At 46.7% G+C, this 21,120-nt stretch overlaps 1 protein-coding gene across 1 annotated transcript; it reads left to right on the forward strand.

The window, feature by feature from the left end:
• The first annotated feature begins 224 nt into the window (after positions 1-224).
• wnt3a (wingless-type MMTV integration site family, member 3A) lies at positions 225-16,524 on the forward strand. Its single transcript, XM_035536542.2, has 4 exons — positions 225-618; positions 6,828-7,069; positions 12,677-12,939; positions 13,554-16,524. Exons 1-4 carry the CDS (start codon positions 515-517, stop codon positions 14,031-14,033), a joined length of 1,089 nt encoding a protein of 362 aa, XP_035392435.1. The 5' UTR covers positions 225-514; the 3' UTR covers positions 14,034-16,524.
• The last annotated feature ends 4,596 nt before the right edge of the window (positions 16,525-21,120 follow it).

Here is a 21,120-nt window from a genome sequence, read left to right on the forward strand (position 1 = left end):
ATAAAATCATAATCCCCAAAAGGAAGAACGAATAACACTGCGTGAAAAGCAGAACACATTGATGTTTGCGTTTCAGGGTGAGACGTGTCCGGTCGCTCTAGCTGCCCAGTCCGCAGGGGCTGCGCGCGGCGTATTTAACGCGAGCTCCCCCCTTCTCTCTCCAAACCACATTAGGCCGTGCATCACCCCGAGCGCGAGCCCAGTCACCAGGTCTACTAAAGCACCGTCCTCGCGACGTGAGCTCACTCCCGCTCGCGCGCGTTCAGACCGAACGACTGCCTGACTCGGGGAAAGGAGAGCGCGAGGGAGCAGTATCAGCAGGGTTTCCCCCGTGGCGATACCTGCTGATTGGGTCCCAAAAGCAAACTGCTTTTAACTTTTAATATTTGCCTGGCGTGTCCTGCCATGACTGCTCGCGGGCGGCCAGTACACTGACGCGGCTGCGGGGTCAGGAAGCACATACGGGTCAGCTCCGACTCTCAGAAAACGCGTGCGACAGCGTGTGAGTGCGCGCATGTGGGTGCCTCTCGTGCGAAACTTTTTAAGGATGATATACCTCGGATGTTTCCTGTTTCTTTGTGGGCTCGCGCGTGTTATGGCAAGTTACCCTATATGGTGGTAAGTTTTATTTATTTTTCTCCCCTTCGCTCTGTATTAAGCGGTAACAAAATGATCAAAAATCTAATTACCAGTGCGTCTCGAAACATTTGAAATATTTGTGTCATTTTGGGGAGAATGTCTCTTCCAGCGCTTTGACGCGTATCTGCGTAGTGTCCATACAGGCATGGTTGATACGGGTAATGTGGTTACATGTTGATGTGGTGGTTACATGTTGATGTGGTGGTTACATGTTGATGTGCTGGTTACATGTTGATATGGTGGTTACATGTTGATGTGGTGGTTACATGTTGATATGGTGGTTACATGTTGATGTGGTGGTTACATGCTGATGTGGTGGTTACATGCTGATATGGTGGTTACATGCTGATGTAACCTATCGTGGCTTCCTTTGAGGGTCGTTTCTTGAAGGAGGACATTAGCGTCAGCTAATGACGCTCTCAATTTCAAAGCGCAGTAGCGTAAAAATGGACCTGAACAACCTTGACTGAGTACACAGACTGACATGCTCTGTCCGGTATTTCTAAAATGCGCAAATAATATTGGTTTCTATTTGTGTTCCTCAAAACAGTTGCCGATGTGTTGTATTATTTATTTTTATTTTAGTCTTCTTTCTTTCCTTCTTGCCCGCTTGCTCGCTTTTATCTCAAGAAGTTATCAAAAGTTAGTTGTTGAGAGTTTTAGTTATTCATTATTTTTTAAAGAAAAATCGAATAAAATACAATGTGCTTAATTTAACATATTTAATATAATTATTTTAAACTTTATAGAAAAAGGAACGTGTAGAATAGGCCTGATGTATCCCAACGAATGAAAATTCGCTTATGTTTTGAATTCGTTAACGCTGGTAACTATAGGTTTAAACAAACACTGTGGCATGTATACTTAGATAAACTAAGTCTATTATCTCATAAGGTAACAGAGAAATTAAGCGAATAAAGTATTTTTGCAGGCAGGCTATTATAATAAAATATATGAAATATAATATCATTTTTGAGTAACATAAATGACGTAATAAACTTAATGATGAGTAAATAAGTAAATTATTGGGATTTCGACTCTAAACGGATGAACAGTTGGATTCATTACATCTCATCAAAACTGAATAAACTACTGGCTAATTTACAAGTTTTGGCTGAGATGAAGCTCTGTTGTAGATCCGCGTTATACACGTTTCGGCATGTTTCGTTATCTTACACTACCACGACAAACAAATCTGCCTGTACAAACCAACTGCGCTTTGTGAAATAATTAAAGCTCGTTGTTTTTGCGCAACAGCGCGCTGTTTATAAGCTGCCAGGCCCGAGCGCCTGCTGTCCGCGCACGAGAATAAAGATGCGTTTGGGGCCCGTTTTAAAAAGCTGTAATTAAGTAGGTCATTAACCTCGGTCCAGCTACCCTCTTCTCTCTAACTGTTGTCTGTCTGACCCGCTTGAAGCTTTTAGGGCCGTTGGCTCATTCATTAGCAATAGTGCGGTGTCGTTAAGCTGTTTTCAGATCAGCTTCCCGCTGTAGGTTGGAAGGGCAGAGTCGTGATCACGCGCAAGAGCACCGCAGTCTAAGCGTTTTCTCGCACCGAGTGCGACGAGCTCAAAATTTATTTAGAGCTGATAAATAAACGAAGAGTTTCATTTTCTCATCGCAGTATAAAATTAATATAAGAAAAATATTTGAATTGCTTGTTTTATCAAATATAATGTTTCTAAGACCATGTCGGCAGTTTGCAGTTTTCTTGATGCACACCTAAGACTACATCAGGCGTGACTGACATCTTGTCCTACCAAATTCCTCTTGGTCAATGCATCTGGCTTCTAGCCAAAAAATAAAGACTTCTACTCTGAGAGTTTCAGACCAACACAGCCAGATTTAGAAACACCCCTGAAGCAAAAGTGGGGGTTTTTTCTTCACAAATAATGTCTTATTTTAGAAGGCTGATGTAGTTGGGTAGTTTGCTTCAAAGAAGTAGCTGCAATTTACTTAAACAATATTGATGTCTTTGTCATTGGCCCATCTGAAGTTGTTTGAACACATATGAACTGAAGCAATAGTGTAACCACAAGATGCTCTCTGACATGCAGTTGATAATTGTTATGACAGTTTTACCTGCCGTGAGGAAGGGGGCAGAAAGTGCATAGAACACACACACACACACACACAAATAAAAACACACACAGTGCTTGTATAGGAGTGAACAGGCACTGTCCCAGTAGAACTAAACAGTACAGGTAGCTTCCTCTCTCTACCACCACTTACACACCCACACACAAATCACACACACACACACACACACACACACACACACACACACACTCCACCCCACCTTAGAAGATAAATACCTAGAGGTGACAGCCTGCTATGCATTCCTTTTCCAAAATACAGTCTCTTGATGTCAAAGTCGAGTGTGTGGCCTCGGGGCTCAGGACCCGAGCGCTGATCCAGAAGGCTCGTGCACGGGCTTGCTGAGATATGCATCAAAAAAGGAGACGAGGACTCACAGCAGACGAGAAGACCTGCGAGCACATCCGAGGCGCGTCCGGGCCACCAGCGTGCGCTTCGGTCCCAACGCTCCCCAGCTCTTTTTTTAATTGCAAGGGATTGGAAGATTTGGAGGCAGTCAAGGAAGCGGGACAAGGAGCATCCCTGTGAGGTCTCCGAGAATGCCACTGAGACATGGCCCTGGACGCAGGGCTGAAGAGAAGCAGGAACTCCGCCATAGCGCCAGCCGGTGTGACCGCTTCACCTTTGGTGCCGGTTCAAAAGGTCACATTTGGTACCAGCGCCGCCTGGCCTGGATAACGCGGGCGAGGGCCACGTGCTGTTCCGTTAGAGTTCTTAGGTCCTGGTGTCAGTACCGGAAATGACCCAAAACGCCGACTGCAGCCCTCTCCGTCACCACTTATCCACTGCAGAGCCAGCCAGACGAGGCAGGTGGTGCCCCCTACAGAGCAGGTGGTGCCCCCTACAGAGCAGGTGGTGCCCCCTACAGAGCAGGATCTGATAGAGCAAAGACATTACAGCTTCAAACCCCAGTCAGTCTCTGTTTTTCTACATTTAAAACAACAACAAGAAAACTGTAAGTTTGGTCAAAACAACACAAGCTATGGGAGTGTTTGGGAAAGTCGAGGCATTGTTGTAGCCTAAGATGTCTTGGGCCCGTCAGGTCCTGCGGGTTGATGTGGGCGAGACGTGCAGTGCGTATTGTCGTCATCTCACCATGACATTCTTTTCGATCACCTGCAGACCTGCAGCGTAAATGACGCTGTCAACCTTACAAGCCATGAGAGGCAAACGTGTGAAAACGCAACAAAACAGCGTAGCACGAGGGTGCCCCCGATCCACCTGCTCCGCCTATGAACGGGTGTGTTTGCGTGCACATGTGTGTGTGCACGTGTCCTTTCTCATGGGCTGGAGGGGGAGGGGACTTGTGTATATGGTAAATGGCGTGTATGTGGTAGATGGTATGTATCTGACACAGCGCCTCCTGGGGTTCAATCTACGCATGGAAACAGGAGCCTGGTTTCAGCGGAGAGTCGGCGTCCTACCTGAGGTGTCGATTGCTGCAGTCAGCAGTGCCTATTAATTATCACCACAAAACTTGTGAGGGCTGTCCACGCTTCATATAACACAACCTCAACAGCCAAGCCCTGCACAGAGATTAAGCAAGAGAGTGTGTGTGCACGCGTCTGTCTTTGTTGAATCAGAGCGAGGGAAGGAGACTAAGACGGAGAGAGAGAGAGAGAGAGAGAGAGAGAGAGAGAAAGAGAGAGAGAGAGTGTGTTTGTGTGTGTGTGTCAGAGAAAGAGAGAGACAGAGCAAAACAAAGAGAGTAGCAGACAGTAGTGCATAAAAGGAATAGAGAAACGGAGGGAGAGAGAAGGAGGGAGAACAGGAGGGGTGGAGGTGTAAGTAGTCTCATGGCACTGGTGCAGTCGGCTTCCTGCTCCCTCAGGCTACGTCCACAAGGCCTGAACAAAGGTCAGGTAGTGAAGGGAGTTGCTTAGTGAATGAGGCAGTTCGACTGCACCCTGCCAGGTCGGCCTGGGATCCAGTCATGTTGTTTCTTGTTCTGTGTCCCAACCGAAGCACTGTGAAAAGGTCCCAGCTCAGACAACCGAGTCCCAGCTCAGACAACCAAGTCCCAGCTATGATGATCCTGTTCATCAGAGCTCGACTCACTGAACTGTCGGAGCTATCACAGTGGGGGACTCACTTGAGGACCGAGGAAAACAAAGAAGAGACATCAAAGTATGTGAAGGGTCTAAACCTGAGGGTGCGGTTTGGCAAAAGGATGTCCTATAAACACTGATATAAAGGTGTTTGTGAGTGTAGGGCCTGACTTTGTGATCTCAAACCCATCACTCTTTGACATTGATTGCTGTGTGCAAAACAACTGGAGTCCTCGTGCTGGCCTCCCTCAGACGCAAGTCACTCAATTTTGAAAATAAATTTTCATATTATTCTGTTTCATTTAATTATATTCGTTGCTTCGAGCGTGCTCTGTACATGACTACGAGGCTTTGGAGGGTGGGGCTTTTTGCAAAAAGGGGTAACAGACTAGTGGAACATGCTAACGAACATGCTAGCGGAACATGGTAGCGGAACAGGCTAACGGAACATGCTAGCGGAACAGGCTAACGGAACATGCTAGCGGAAGCGGCTAACGGAACATGCTAGCAAAGGAGCTGACCGTGTGAGAGGGGCAGAAGGGCCATCAGACAGCACGGCCACTATCCACGGGGTCAGAGAGTCGCTTGCGTGTTGTGATCAGTAATCAGTCGTCCGTGTCCCGCCGTAGCTCACAACATAATTCTCAACTATTCTCATTCACCCACAGAGGAAAAGGCGTTTCAATATCACTTCTCATGATAACAGATCAAACCTCAATCGGTTTATTTAAGCACCATTTACTAAAAATAAAGTTTAAACTGTTCGTTTTGAGTACGCATTACAAACTTCAGATCTCAAAGCTTTATTCTTAAATCAAATTAAGGCAATGGCAGTATAACACCCTACATTTAAAATTTTCAAATTTACAGGTGTTGTAAGCTCAAAAGGCTGACCTCATAAGCAGAAGTGCTAACCCTACACCCCCACTATGACATAACAGAAGGAAGAGCAGCAACGTTTCCACAGAAACGTCACCATCTGTAAACAAGGCCCAACTGCAGAGTGGAAACTCGGGTGTGGATGTAATGGGGCGCATGCATGTTTGTGCCTGCTCCATCAAAGAGCAGCCGTGTTCAAAACCAACCAAAGCCCTCCGAGAGCTCTCTGAAACCCCTCCAGGCCAGCGCTCACTGTGTCATTACCCACAAGCCCACAGGGCACTTAGCTCACATGGCTTTTACAGGCTACAGTGTCTCCTAATAACTGGGTGCCTCTGCATGCTTCTGAACCCTGGATCACTGGTCTGGTCCTTCTGAACCCTGGATCACTGGTTTGGTCCTCCCTCACGCTTTCAGATAACTGCACAGGGAAATATGGGAAATGGACACTAACATCATTCATGGCCTTTTGAGGTCAGTTGAGAATTTGAGATGTTAGGACATGAAAAATATTCAATTTCATACATATGAAACTTTTAAATTCTAAAATAAACATGGAAACAAAGGATAAGTAACTTTAACAATTTTAAACAGTTTGTAATCTATGTCAGTGAGTGTGAGAGATCTGAACCACTGCTCACAAACCAAACATCCTGCCTTTACCTAGACTACCCTTTTTCCTAAAATGTTTTTCATATTTGTTGATAGGCTGGTTATTCTGTGGATGTCATTCTCCCTCTAGCAAAAGCCATAAGAGGTTATTCTGTGATGACATCACAAGTCTGCGTTTGCTGTGTGCAAAAGTTGAATCAAATCAGAGCTCATTCATGCATGATCCCATATCAAAACCCTCCCAAAGTGTCAGGTACTGTACCCCGAATCCAAAGTGTCAGGTACTGTATCCCGAGTCCAAAGTGTCAGGTACTGTACCCCGAATCCAAAGTGTCAGGTACTGTACCCCGAATCCAAAGCGTCAGGTACTGTATCCAAAATCCGAAGTGTCACTTACTGTACCCAAAATCCAAAGTGTCAGGTACTGTACCCCGAATCCAAAGTGTCAGGTACTGTACCCTGAATCCAAAGTGTCAGGTACTGTACCGAGTCTGCCTTTGCCGGGCGCTGTGTAGTTGCAGGTGCTGATGTGCTGGGCTCCTCCCTGTGCAGGTCCCTGGCTCTGCACCACCAGTACACCTCCCTGGCCTCCCAGCCCATCCCCTGCGGCTCCATCCCAGGTCTGGTGCCTAAACAGCTGCGCTTCTGCCGGAACTACCTGGAGGTCATGCCCAGCGTGGCACAGGGGGTCAAGATCGGCATCCAGGAGTGCCAGCACCAGTTCCGTGGCCGGCGCTGGAACTGCACCACCGTCGACGGCAACCTGGCCATCTTCGGGCCCGTGCTGGATAAAGGTACACTGGGGCGGGGGTGGGGCGGGGGTGGGGAAGGGGTTGGCGGGTGTCACAGAGAAGCCCTGTGCCGCATGCTGCAGCGTGCGTGTAGCCTGCTCGCTTGCACCTGACTTAGCTCCTGAAGGGTCTAGTTAGGCGTGTCAGAGCAGAGAGATGCCAGCTGTACCCGCGCTGGCACACATGCACACCCGGACCTAGAGTCTCCGTGGAAACCCTGCCGTGGTCACTCGGGGAAACAGCGGCTCCGGATACTTGTGCTTCCTGTTTCAACCGTTTCCAAAGTTCTCCTGGGGAGTAGAAACATTACTGGGGTAGAACAAGTTTCTTTTTTGTCTTCCTTCTTTGTAGCGCATGTCTCTGTAACTTCCAAATTCCAACCAACACCTCTGTTTTCGCATACCACTGACTAGAGGAAATGTTCGACTGTGCGACTGCCTGGGAAATCCAGTGTGGACAGGTTGTAGTCAGAATCACTCGACTATGAAGGGTGTAGTTGTCATGATGGATGTGCACGAGCCGGGTGGAGCATGTTGAGCTCCATCCTGTGATGGGAATTCCCTGCTGCCATGGGACACCCTGTCACGGGACGATTCAACTCAATGCTTTACTCACCGCCACCTTTTAATCTTAAAGCAAGAGGTATCAAAGAAAACACACGCACGCACGCGCACACACACACACACATGCACATACATACACACACACACGCGTGCGCACACACAGACACGCTCACATTGACACACACACACAGACATCCACACACATATGCACACACACACAAACACTAGAGGGAAGGTCTAGGGTGGCTTTAGTAGATCATATTGATTGGATTAAACTAACTGAAGTCCTTAATAATGGAAGTGTTCAAAGCCAAGATTAAGGGGGCTCTGAGTGGGGGACTCCCATCCTCTCCAGGCAGATTAGCGTGGAGAGGCCTGCTTTCTCTCGCTTTTGAAAGTGATGTGGCCATTTGTGTAACACTGAGGGCACTTTGTGTCTGATGTATATTATCTGTGTGTGTGTGTCTGATGTAGACATTTGCATGTTGTGTGTGTGTGTGTGTTTATGTGGGTGTATGTCTGTGGTGTAGACAGATGCATGTCTTCTGTGTGAGGGGGAGGTAGTGATGGACGTGTGGTGTTTTCCTGCTTCTGTTTTGTGTGGGGTTGAATGAAACTGGGGTATTTAAGGTGTCTTACCTTAAATACCCCAGTTTCATTCAACCCCACACAAAACAGAAGGGGTTTGTTCAATCAGTCAGATCATGAGCTGACAGTCACAAAGGGAAGACAAAGCTAATTCAAACACTAGCTCTAACTTAACACTAACCTAACTATGGCCTAATAAGTCCTACCCTAACTCAACCCTAACCGTCACACTAACCCCTAATCCTAACCTATGCTTACATACGGACCGCAGACACAGAGCCTATGGTCAGTAGAAAGACTAGAAAATTGACACTAAAATCTGAGTACCTTTACCATGGAAAACACACAATACAGCAACCCCAGTCCATGCGATCTTGGTGAGAAGCTCTGAGTGTCTGTTTGAGATGGAAGGAAGTGGTGCTATGAGACTGCTGAACCAGTAGTGTGGTTGAACAGGCTCACTCACAAGGTGCTTGGAATGAACCCATCAGGAGCACATAGCTCACTGCTGAATTAAACCACATATTGGTGCAAGTCCTGACAGCTTCTCCTCTGCTCTGCAGTTTTACAAGTTTATTCAGTTCAGGAGAAGTTGAGCTCTAAGTGTCTTCCTCTGTCCAGCCTGATTCACAGAACGGATGCCTGAATGTCCAGAATGGCCTCGTGAGCTAATGAACTGAGTGGGTATGTGTGCATATATATGTATGCATGTGGATGCACGTATGCATGTGGATGTGTGTGTGTGTGTGTGTGTGTGCATGTACGTTTGCGCATGTGCGTGCGTGCATAAATGCACGTGTGTGTGTTCATGTGCATGCATGCATGCTTGTACGCATGTGTGCGTGTTTGTGAGTGTGTGTGTGTGGAGCTGTTGGTATGGTGATGCTTGTTTCCATATCCTCCTCCTCTCCTTTCCCTGGGGCCTGAGGCAGTGTTGGCTACAGTGATCATCCGATTACATTAAACAGAGTGTCAAAGCACAGCAGGAGTGTGTTCTCCTGCTGCCAAGAGCCAGGTGAGCACAGGTGAGCACAGGTGAGGACAGGTGTGTGCCGAGCTGCCCCGGCACACGGCCGCAGGTAGAGGTGTAACAAGACACCGTCTTTATCTCACACTGTCACTCTCTCCACCTGTAGCAACTCAAACCAGCTCCACGTAGCCAGAAAACTCACAGACTCTGACAAGTACACACAAACACATCACACAGACTGTCTGCACCGCTCGGTCCGTGACAGCCTGCTGGTGTTTTATGCCTTTCCAGAAAAGTACCCTGCAATTCGCCTTTGCTTTGCCTTTTTACCTGCGTCTTGTTAATGTGTTGACAATGAGGGAAGTGTCGTTTAAGGTGATGTTTAAGCCATCAACAAAACTCTACTACAGCAGTGAGACAGCAACAGGGCGACCTAATAGCCTCTTCCACACCCGCTTTGCAAAAGGTCAGGCTACCCGGGTTACGACCCCTGACCTCTGGGGGACAAACAGTTACAATTTAGGATGTGCTTGGCGCTCCCAGCTTTTCACGCGCTGTGTGTTTCAGCATGCCGGGGGAGGGTGTGTAGGCGGTGGAGGGAGGGGTCAGCTCACCGGTGTACCATTAACTCCAGCCGAGAAAGAAAGAGGGGGCGTGGCAAACGGAGTTGATCAGGGGACCTTAGCCCCGCCCCCTGCTGGGCACTGGTCGCGGCACAATATGAGTGGTGAGCGTGAAGCCGGCCGGCCGGGAAAGACTATTCACACGCCCTTTAGATTGTTTTATTAAACCGTTTCAAAGGGGATTTCCCCCCTGTCTGGCTGCGAGCTGGGGCTGGACACCGCATAGTTTCTCTGTTGCTATGACTTAACTTGGTCCCCACTAATCACCGGCCGGGGCAAATTTCATATAAAATATCAGGGGGTCCTTTGTGGGCGTAACACACCATGACAGTGACAGCACAATGGGGGCCTGAAAGAGCCAGCAGGTAGCGGGGACCACCATCCCCAGGAGAGTCTGCCGGCGCTGGGTCCAGCCAGGGCCGCCAGGGCCAGGCGAGGTCTCACACGCTGCCCGGTTAATCTGGCACCGCTGGGGCATTCTTCCTCAGGTAAAAGCTCCCTGCCTCTCCGAGGTGTGCCTGCATAGACTCATCTCTCTTTTTTTATGGAGTGGGGGGATTAGAGCCTCTCTGGGTGCAGTTAATCTTCCCTCCACCCCCGCCCACATGCGGGACTCTCCTCTCTGCTCTGTCATTGTCAGCTAGCCGTAAGAGTCTGACCCGGACTGCACAGGCTTCCTGGTCATAAAAAGCAGATGTTTTGGTGAATTGTGTGATGGAATGAATGACATTCCCTCCTTAAACTGCTTATAACCAGCACTGGCTAATGTTCACCGCCACTGCCAACCTGGTAGTGGCGTAGAAATCTCAAAATCTCAAAATCTCTTTGTACTAATGTAATTCTGATGTAATTCTAATGTAATTCGAAAGCTTCCAACTTTCAGCTTTCATAGTGTGACAAACTATACAGACAACCATGCATGCACAAAAATGTACAATATGAATAAATGCATAGTATTAACCTCGCAATCCTTCTGTAAACTTAGATGTAGCTGTTTATCTGGTGTTCAGATAATTCCCAGTTCTTTTATAACACCAGTGATTCTGACAGTGTAGACAGTATCTTAAGCCAGTGTTTTGACTTCTGTCACTGACGTGAGCTGGCGGGTAAGAGGGGCATTCACAGCGCCAGCCAGTCCACACGTGGGGTCCACGGGAGAATAGACACTCCCACAGATTCTGAGATAAATGTCTATTTGGCTACAAAAAGAAAAGAGATTCCATCAGTTATTTACACAAATTATTTGAATGAGTTATGGAGAAATAGGTTTCTTAAAAAAACAGCAAATGGTCACTAAAAGGTTTTGTGCTTTGTATTAAAACTCATGAATGAGAACCATTAAATACCGGTTAATATTCCAAGACAAAAAAAACCGCAGTTGTCATATCAGTGAGAGGTTTGAGAGACTGAGTCTGGAGTTAGAATGGAGTTAGACTGAATTTGGGGTTACAGTGGAGTTAGACTGAGTTTGGAGTTACAGTGGAGTTAGACTGAATTTGGAGTTACAGTGGAGTTAGACTGAGTTTGGAGTTACAGTGGAGTTAGACTGAGTTTGGAGTTACAGTGGAGTTAGACTGAATTTGGAGTTACAGTGGAGTTAGACTGAGTTTGGAGTTACAGTGGAGTTAGACTGAGTTTGGAGTTACAGTGGAGTTAGACTGAATTTGGAGTTACAGTGGAGTTAGACTGAGTTTGGAGTTACAGTGGAGTTAGACTGAGTTTGGAGTTACAGTGGAGTTAGACTGAGTTTGGAGTTACAGTGGAGTTAGACTGAGTTTGGAGTTACAGTGGAGTTAGACTGAATTTGGAGTTACAGTGGAGTTAGACTGAGTTTGGAGTTACAGTGGAGTTAGACTGAGTTTGGAGTTACAGTGGAGTTAGACTGAGTTTGGAGTTACAGTGGAGTTAGACTGAGTTTGGAGTTACAGTGGAGTTAGACTGAGTTTGGGGTTACAGTGGAGTTAGACTGAATTTGGAGTTACAGTGGAGTTAGACTGAGTTTGGGGTTACAGTGGAGTTAGACTGAGTTTGGAGTTACAGTGGAGTTAGACTGAATTTGGAGTTAGAGTAGCGTTAAACTGTGTTGCGACAAGTAGCCACTTTTATTTTCCGCACCTTTAATTTCCCTAACCAGTTGAAACCTGCTGCCGAGATAAAGGCTCCTCCAGCCTCTTCCTCAATCTCCTGCACAAGTGCAAGACAGCACAAGACCTCGGCCGACTTCTCACGGCGATCTGCTGGCAGAGCACAACGTGTAAAACACAAGCGCTGCTGTGGCATCAGCACGGCCCGTCGCTGTCTGCCGTTCCACTGCTTCGTAACGGATCGTTCATTTTGTTTGTTTTCTTGCCTTTAACCAGAAAGGAGCCTTTCCCACTTTAAAACAATGGCCCGTCGAGCGGTGAACAGACAGCTCAACAGTCGCGAACAATACGGAGCTGTTTAATGAAGCCTGTGTAATTACAGGCCTGTGGCCTCCGTGTTTAGCTGTCATTTAGCAGGACGTGCTGGATCCCGACTGACTCATCCCTCTGCCAGGAGGAACTCCGCCCACGATGCCTGCGTTTAACCACAATTAACATCCAGTGCCGTCTTTCCAGCTCTACATCTGAAGCAAATTGTTTTACGTGGAAGTTCTCAAAGAAGGTTTCCTCAGAAGTGTAGTTTCTTTCATGCCTTTTTGCGTGTACGTTTTCAAATCCAGAACTAGGATACCATCGCTTGTGCCGTATTTGATTAAGGACCACAGCCGATATTAAAAGTGTAAAATATGTGAGAAATGATGAGTGCCATCACCACAAGGTGCCAAAACTGTCGTGTTTTTGTTTGTTCGTTTGTTTGTTTTCCCCATCGATTTCCTCCGCAGCCACGAGGGAGTCCGCGTTCGTTCACGCGATCGCGTCCGCGGGCGTAGCGTTCGCCGTGACGCGCGCGTGCGCGGAGGGCTCGGCCACCATCTGCGGCTGCGACGCGCGGAGGAAGGCGCGCGAGGAGGGCTGGAAGTGGGGCGGCTGCAGCGAGGACGTGGAGTTCGGCAGCATGGTCTCGCGAGAGTTCGCCGATGCCCGCGAGAACCGACCAGACGCCCGGTCCGCCATGAATCGCCATAACAACGAGGCCGGGAGAATAGTGAGTGTTCACCACTGAGTCCACTTTACCGGTGATCACGCCGGTTTACTACTGACTACTGACGGATCCTTTTACTGATTACTGTTCACTGCTGTGGACTGTTACAGATCACTACTAACTATATTATACTACTGACTACAGTTTTACTGCATAGAAGTTACTAGTGACTTCTGCTTTACATGTTATTATTGCCAAACATTTTACTGATTAGAAATATCCCCTGACCACATTAAAGTATTGGCTATTATTGTACTGAGTACAAATAATCATTACAGTGAATACAGTTCAGACTACTGTTTTTTAGTACTGACTACTGGTCAATACTGATTATCATTCTACTGGTTACAGTACTGACTACTGGTCACTCAGATTTGTTTTCTTAATAAATATTTAATGTAACTGTAAAGCTCCAATCAGTGTTCCGAACTGTAACTCTTCAGCAGAGCAAATGTACATTTATACAGTATTTACTGTGTAATCTATAATGTTTAGGCAATTAATCTTTAAGGCTTTAATGGAAAATAGTACATTCACCTGAAACCTAAGTGAATATATGATATTGTTTACAGTCTTGCTAAAACGGAGCCCCCTTTATGTTGTTCTGCTCTCCGCAGTCCATCACTGATCACATGTACTTGAAGTGTAAGTGTCACGGGCTGTCAGGCAGCTGTGAGGTGAAGACATGCTGGTGGTCTCAGCCGGACTTCCGCGTGATCGGAGACTACATGAAGGACAAGTACGACAGCGCCTCCGAGATGGTGGTGGAGAAGCACAGAGAGTCCCGCGGCTGGGTGGAGACCCTCCGACCGAAGTACGCCTTCTTCAAACCACCCACGGAGACGGACCTGGTGTACTACGAGGGCTCGCCCAATTTCTGCGAGCCCAACCCGGAGACAGGCTCATTCGGCACGCGCGACCGTGTCTGCAACCTGACGTCGCACGGCATCGACGGCTGCGACCTGTTGTGCTGCGGCCGTGGGCACAACACCCGCACGGAGGAGCGTAAGGAGAAGTGCCACTGCGTCTTCCACTGGTGCTGCTACGTCAGCTGCCAGGCGTGCCTGCGTGTTTACGACGTCCACACCTGCAAGTAACCCCGCTCACACCCCAAGCCAAAAAACCCAAAACAAAACGAACATTGGCAAGGGAAGAGACGAGGCTGCCAGACCACCGACCATCGCTCCTTAGAGGCTCCTGCTAAAACGTGTGGGGGATTCAAAGAGATCGGCAGGCAGAGGCCTCTGTGCTTCCAGTAACCAACAAGCACTAAAAAAGGGGGCTGACACCTTCCATACACTTCTGACCAGGCAGCTTCTTACAGAGACGTATCATTTACTGACTCAGGGACCCCTTCCTGATGGGTCTCTGTCTGGATCGGACTCCTGCGAGGTCGACACTCTTCTTTCAGTTGGGGGGGCTCTTGGCTGATGAACAAGAGGGCTGAGCCTTGGAGATCCCCACAGTTGTGTCGTTGGGGGTAAGGAGCAGGGAGGCTGAGAGGAAGCGAGAGATCGTAGCGACGCCTGGCACTGTTTGTTCTCCGCTGCACAGACTACGCTGCTGACACGGGACCCTGCAGCGTGGACCTGAAGTGGCTGACACTTCCCTACTGCTAGCGTTAGCAATAGCCTCTTTTTAACACCATTAAAAAAAGCTATTAGTGCTATATTTAATTATTTGTGACTACAGCAACTATTTTGGGATACTGAGAAAAGAAAAAATAGTAAATGTTATGCTACATGTGGTGTGTGTGTGGGGGGAGTAGAGAGAGCGAGAGAGAGAGAGAGAGAGACAGAGAGACAGAGAGCGAGAGAGAGAGACCAAACACATGGACCCAGGAAATAGGTTGAGAACACTGTTAACAAGTTACTAATTAGGCTATGAACGCACTTGTGCCTGAGTGGATGTTACATTTTCTGCATGTTCAGTTTCTTTGAATTTGCCTGTTTGCTTTATGAAACCTAACTGGCCTTTAATGATCAAAAACTTAAGCTCTCCTCTGCTAGTAGCATCTGTGTCCTACAGACCTTCCACTGCTCTGTGTTCTACTGGTCTGTGCCCTTTCATTTTGACATTTCTGGCTGAATGTTTTTCTGTAAGAAACTGATTCTAAACCTCCCACAACAGGAAACGTTTTGTAGCTTCTTGGCCCTGATTTTGTTCAAGACGAGTGACTAACTCAGTTTGTGATCAGCCACATAGTCTTTATGCAACTGGTAGAATCAGCACTTCTTATGGAGACTAACATATTCTCTCTCCTTTTTTATGTGTAACAGTATTAGTGATATTTCACAGGGCTGCTTTCCAAAACATGTAAAATATTGGATGGACTAAATCTTTGTCAGGAAGAGCTATGAGAGAGTTTTGTTGTGTCTTTGCCGGTGGTTCAGTTCGGCTTTACTTAAACATCTGTTTATTTTCCTTTTTTTAGTCTATGCTGTGAAAAAATAAAATAAAACAAAATTGTGAATGCAACATGACCTGGCCTGGCAGTCAGTAGAACTAGCTTAGCATGTTAGCTTGTGTGAGAAACTGTAGATTCTGTAGAATTAGCTTAGCATTTTAGCTTGCGTGAGAGACTAGATTCTGTGGCTTTATGGTGACTAAATGACTTAGCCTCATCTGTTTGCTGCTAACTGACTACAGGTGTTTTTGTATATATTCAAACGTGTGTATAATATAGGCTTAGTCATGCCCTTGTGTGTGTATGTGTGTGAGTGTGTATGTAAGAAATCTCTTCTTTCTATGAAAGACTCTATGTAGACATAGTTGAGAACTAAAATGTGAAGTTTTCTTACTAATTCAGTTTTCATGTAGGGGTGGTCTTTGTCAACCAAATGGACAAACTGTAACAAATTCATTGTAATAAGTTTAATGCTATAAAGTTATGAGTGTGGTCACTTAGTCACAAAAACAGAAAAGTCTGATCAAAACTAGGAAAACAGACAATCTGTTGACTTAGAAACACTGGAGTTAATTTGATTTACAGTGACACCCTCACTTTAAATATGCTGAAATGTAGAGTTTAAGTATATATTTTTGTCAACATGTAATATGAAAATAAAAATATGGGATTATACTGAGATTGCTAAATCGATTCTTCTGATGTTCTAATCATCGTTTCCTCAAAGGTCATTAATCTCTTGATGATCATTTCAAACCAAGCCAGTGGTGCAATATGTTCACGGACTTGTTTAGGTAAACTCACGGTTTTCCTGATCCACCATCAAGCCCACTGGCCTTTTTCTTAAGCCTCCTCACACTCTCCTGCGTTTGAGTGAAATTTCACAGTTTAAATTGTGTTCTTAGTGTCATGGTCTTAAATTCCAAAGCTTTGTACAAACTAGTTCTTTGTTTATGGCTTTCAGATCATTTTTTATGACTATTTATTTGATGTAAATGTTTATCTTAGTAAGAGTATGTGTGTGTGTGTGTGTGTGTGTCATGTGGGTTGTGTGGTTGTGCTGCCTTGCTGGTCCAGTGGACCAGGCACTGTCTGCTGCTGGGTTTACTTTTTCATTGTTATTGTTATTTCTGTCCCTGACCACAAACAATGTGCTTTCTGCTCTAGAATGCTAGATATTAACTCCATAACCAAATAAAATTAAAATAATTTTTAAAAATTCAATCTACTCTTTTTTTTTCATCAAAAATCATTTGAGTGCATTTTTCTTTATGTGTGAAAGATGTCAGATGTGGTGTCAACAAGGTACAAAATACATGACAAAATCATGATAGCGTGTGTGTGTGTGTGTGTGTGTGTGTGTGTGTGTTTATGTGTGTGTTTATGTGTGTGTTGTGTTTTGTACAGCTCGACTCCAGAAGATGCACCACCCTGCAGAGTTTAGTTCCTATCTTCTATCATTACCCTTCTGTGGTCATCTGTTCTATATGGACCTACCACCTGGCAGAGTTTAGCTCCAGTAGAAGACACCATACAATCAAAACCTTCATAGCATTTCAATATCACAACGATCTGCATTAGACTGAGATCAGAATTTAGCATTAGTCTGGGAGCAGAGGATTAGACAACAGAATTAATGACAAAATCTAAAATGATCATGAGAGAATGTCTTATCCCTACTGTCAAGTTTATAGGTGGACAACTCTGGACCTGGTAACCTACAACTCCGCTGGGCTTACTTCCAGCCCTGACCCAACACAGCCAATCCCAGTTAATGACTGCTGCTTTCACATTAGATCTAGCTATGCTGTCTGGTGTTGTCCTACCACACTGTTTAGTTTGCCTTCGGTTCTTAACACTCCTGATTCATACAGTTTGTTATAAAAACGTGTTTGGACATTTATAAACGAACATGGAAATCTTACACATTTTTGTAAAAAGATCTCTTAAAGCAAAGGGATTTCAGTCTTAAACCCGGAGAAAAGTGTGGGAAGATATTAAGAGTTCCTGCTCCAACCTGTTAACCAAATGCTTTCTGTTTGAAGTTAATACGGCAGAGCATGCCTGTTTGGAGGATTCTGATACTTAGAAACAAATTTCAGTTTCCTTGAGCATTCACTTGATGCTATTTTTCCTTTCTATATTACAATGTGTTTTTATTTCTAAAATGTTTCAAAACTTTTACAAATTTCAGTTATTGTTTAACCATGTTTGTAGCAAATATTTGACAGGCAATGCTAGAGTACATAAAACAAAATCTAATAAAAATTTTCTTTTCACTGTTGGTGCGCACCGAGCATGAGTGACTCAGTGCTCCTGACATGGAGGCCGCCCCTGGAGGGGAGGAACACCCACGGGGGCGAGTGATCTTTCACTGCTCATCCGAGTCCTGTTTACCTGAGCACCTGCTGAGATGAAGTCTCCCTATCAAACAGTATGCAGCGGTGGGGTCCCGCTTATGGAGTCTGCCTCGATGCAAACACAGTGCCTCCTCTCACACATTTGTGGTCCTCCCACAGGATTAATAACACACACACACACACACACACGTGGGGTTTCGGGCTCCAGTGTGCAGGGGTCTCCAGTCTCACGGAGCCTGACGGGACAGCCAGGGCAGCCAATCCTCCCCAGCAGATGAGTGGCATCTGAGCCAGCTTCCATGCAGACCTCAGCAGAGCAGTCTCATCACTGAATGGTTGGAAAAGCTTGGAAGATTTGGACAAACTTTATTGATAGTTCGGAATGTATGTCCCTATGAGACAGTCAGTTCTGGAAAATACAGCAAATCCTGTTCATTCCAGTAAGTCCCTTTTAATGGGATACAGTTCTGCTCCTACTTTTTTTTCATATGGGTTAAAATTAGCAAAGCCTTGTAACCAAATCACAAAGCAATAAAGAGAATTCTAGAATGACAGAGCTCTAGGACTCTAGACCTCTAAGACTCTAGAACTCCGGCCCTTTGGGAGCGGTGTAGCACCATCAATCCTGGCTTTTCTGCAGATCCCCATCCCGACAGGATCTTTGAGGAGCAATATTCAATAACACACATTCCATCTACATCCTCAGTGCAAACTGTCATTTGACAAGGGAGCTTACCTGAGCGGATGACCGGATGAGCTCCTCTCCTCGCATTTCCTTCACCAAGATCCACTTCAAGCAAGCGAACAGCAATGGCATTAGTGTCTCCCCAGGCTGGCGGATCTTTAGCCGCCCCTGAATGGGCTAAACCCTCATGCTGGTCCTTTTAGGGAGCCTGGAGGTCATTGTGGTATCAGTCCACCAGAAAGATCCCCCTGCTGACTCAGCGCCTCACAGAGAAACCCCACCAGACCCCAGCACACCTCCGCCGAACAATGTGAGGCCCGGATTAGGACGCGCTGTGGCCGGTCCTCAATCGCGAGCTGGGAACGCCGCACACACATAGGACAATGCTATCATTCTCCATGGCTTTTCCTTCTCTTTCTTTTTTTGTCCGTGCAAGGAAAAATCCTTCAATAATAATTTGCTCCTATTCAGTGTGCATTGGTGCCAGCTTAGCTGGGCTGGAAGACAATGGGGTAGAGGTTCTCCTTGGCGACAGGGCTGGTTTAACTGCGAGAACCCGCCATCAGCCCAGGGGCAGATTCCGGGCAGCAGGAAAGATGGGGGGGTGATTGGGGAGGGGGTTGTTTGCAGCATGGGGGTAAAAGGAGGCCTCCTCGAGAGGTTGTGAGCAGAACGTCAGTAACTAATTCTCCACTGCACCGAGCCCTCGTGCAGTTCCAAACGAAGAGCGAGCTTCTGAGCTGGAAGACCACTGGGGCAGAACACTGGGGCAGAAAACTAGGCCAGACTGCCGGGGCAATGGGAGCTTCCTAGCTGCTCGTTGTGCTGCTGTTCTAGTACCCTTCCCAGCTTCTATCCTCTACTGTCCTGGAGACCTGGCTCTCCTCCCAGGTGTGTCTCAGGCTTAATGATCCAGAGGGTCAAATGTATGTGAATTACTCCCAAGATATGTTACAAAGGTTGAATCAGGGTGCAAAATCAGAGCGTGCATGAGGTGGTCATGTGAGCTTTACCTTTATCACTACCTTATGGGTAGGATCAGGAGGGCTGTGTTTCAGGGTGGACTTTAACATCTGTGCTCTGTTGACTTATTTAAGTACATTTCAATATCAAGCTTTTTGATTGGCTTTTTTGGCAGTTATATCCCATCTACAGACCAATAACATCTGCCAATGCTACCTCAGAACTCAGAACAGAGCATGGCGGCCAATTCTCTGGTCTAGATGCTGGAGGGGGAAGGAGGAACCCACTTGGCGGCCAGGACGACGACCGACCTGAACCCAGGCTGGAGGTGCCGTCAGGGGCAGGGGAGGGCGGGCAGGGCTTGTCTGCCTCCCCCCAGCCAAACACACACAACAGGATTGACACCCAGGTGAGGGACGCTCAGTTCACAAGTCGTTGCCAGCCATGACCTGGCCAGTTCCAGTGTGGGATCTGCACCAATCACGCTGGGAGAGCGTGAGAACGCTGGCGCGACATGGCACCCACCAGCACCACCCAATAACCATATAAATGGGTGACAAAAACAAAGCAAAGGGCTCCGCCTTCTCGTTCCTCTGCAGCCATTCTCACTGCTTGTACTGCAGCTGGTCTGGACTTGTTGTTGTTGTTGTTGTTGTTGTTGTTGTTTAAGCCCACTTCTCTAAGTCTTATGTAAGGTAGGAAGTAGCTGGGCAAGCGCCCTCTAGTGTTCATTAGGAGGAAAAGCGGGGAGAGATCTCTCCTTTCACACCTCAGGGTCTTTTGATGTCTAGGAGTTGCAGGTGTATTTGATGTGTAATTACCTTGCACTTAACAGTGTGAAGTACTTTAGTAGCTGTCTTTAAAAAGCCTGAACGTAACGGTCAGGTAGGTGTGAGAGATCTTTAGGAGATAGAGAGGGAGCGAGAGAGGGAGGGAGAGAGAGAAGTATAATGATGTAGTCTTTTTTTTACTTCCCTTCTTCCTGTAGTTTAGAATGTGTCCTGCTCTCTGTCAGTAGTCATGTGAGAGTGGAGAAGAATTTAACAGGGTCTCACAAAGTGAGGAATACGGAGTCAAATCTCGTACAATAAAACAGTGAAAGAACACGGCTGTGGTCCCCTCAGTCTGTCCCTTAAACAGCTCTGTACATACCTCGGAAGTCCCAGCATGCAGTGCAGTACGGCGGACAATCGACTACAGCTACCACGCCTCACTGAGCGAGCAAAACACCCCCACACTCGGGGGCTAATGGGGGCAGAATGCACCGCCAGCCATGAGCATCCTGGCCTCATCATCTCACTCTCTTATCCTCAGAAACATCTTTACATGTTTCAAAAACGGTTTTAGAACAAGGCACTTGACAAACCCTTGCATCACCAGATAAACCTTTAGAAAGGTCTGGAATATTCTGCTTGCTCATGCACGATGCTCATGCATGTGGGGGGGGGGGGGGGGGCTCTTCAGCACTGGATTGTTAAAGGGAGAGAGAGCACGCACTGTATGCATTTATAACAGCTACTGGATTTATCTTCTCACCTTTGTTTAACTTCACTTTGCTCGTCACTAAACACGTCACTAATCACAGATGTGTCGTCTTTAACGCTCTGAGTGCTATGGTGACATGTTTTACGGTAGAAAAACTGACAGCTGTGCAGAGTACATCCCCAAACATCTGAAAAACACACACGTGCGTCCGACCAAACAAACATTCACTGATCTGTAATCACTTCAAATCCCTGCACCACAACCACAGAGGCGAACAGTGTGTC

The sequence above is a fragment of the Electrophorus electricus genome, chromosome 13 (assembly GCF_041902795.1).
Source record: "Electrophorus electricus isolate QZ-2024a chromosome 13, ASM4190279v1, whole genome shotgun sequence".
In the NCBI taxonomy this organism is placed as follows: Eukaryota; Metazoa; Chordata; class Actinopteri; order Gymnotiformes; family Gymnotidae; genus Electrophorus; species Electrophorus electricus.

Coding starts and splice junctions, on each gene's coding strand:
- wnt3a (XM_035536542.2), top strand. CDS start 515: ATGTGGGTGCCTCTCGTGCGAAACTTTTTAAGGATGATATACCTCGGA. Junction 619..6,827: donor GCAAGTTACCCTATATGGTG/GTAAGTTTTATT, acceptor CTCCCTGTGCAG/GTCCCTGGCTCTGCACCACC. Junction 12,940..13,553: donor ACAACGAGGCCGGGAGAATA/GTGAGTGTTCAC, acceptor TGCTCTCCGCAG/TCCATCACTGATCACATGTA.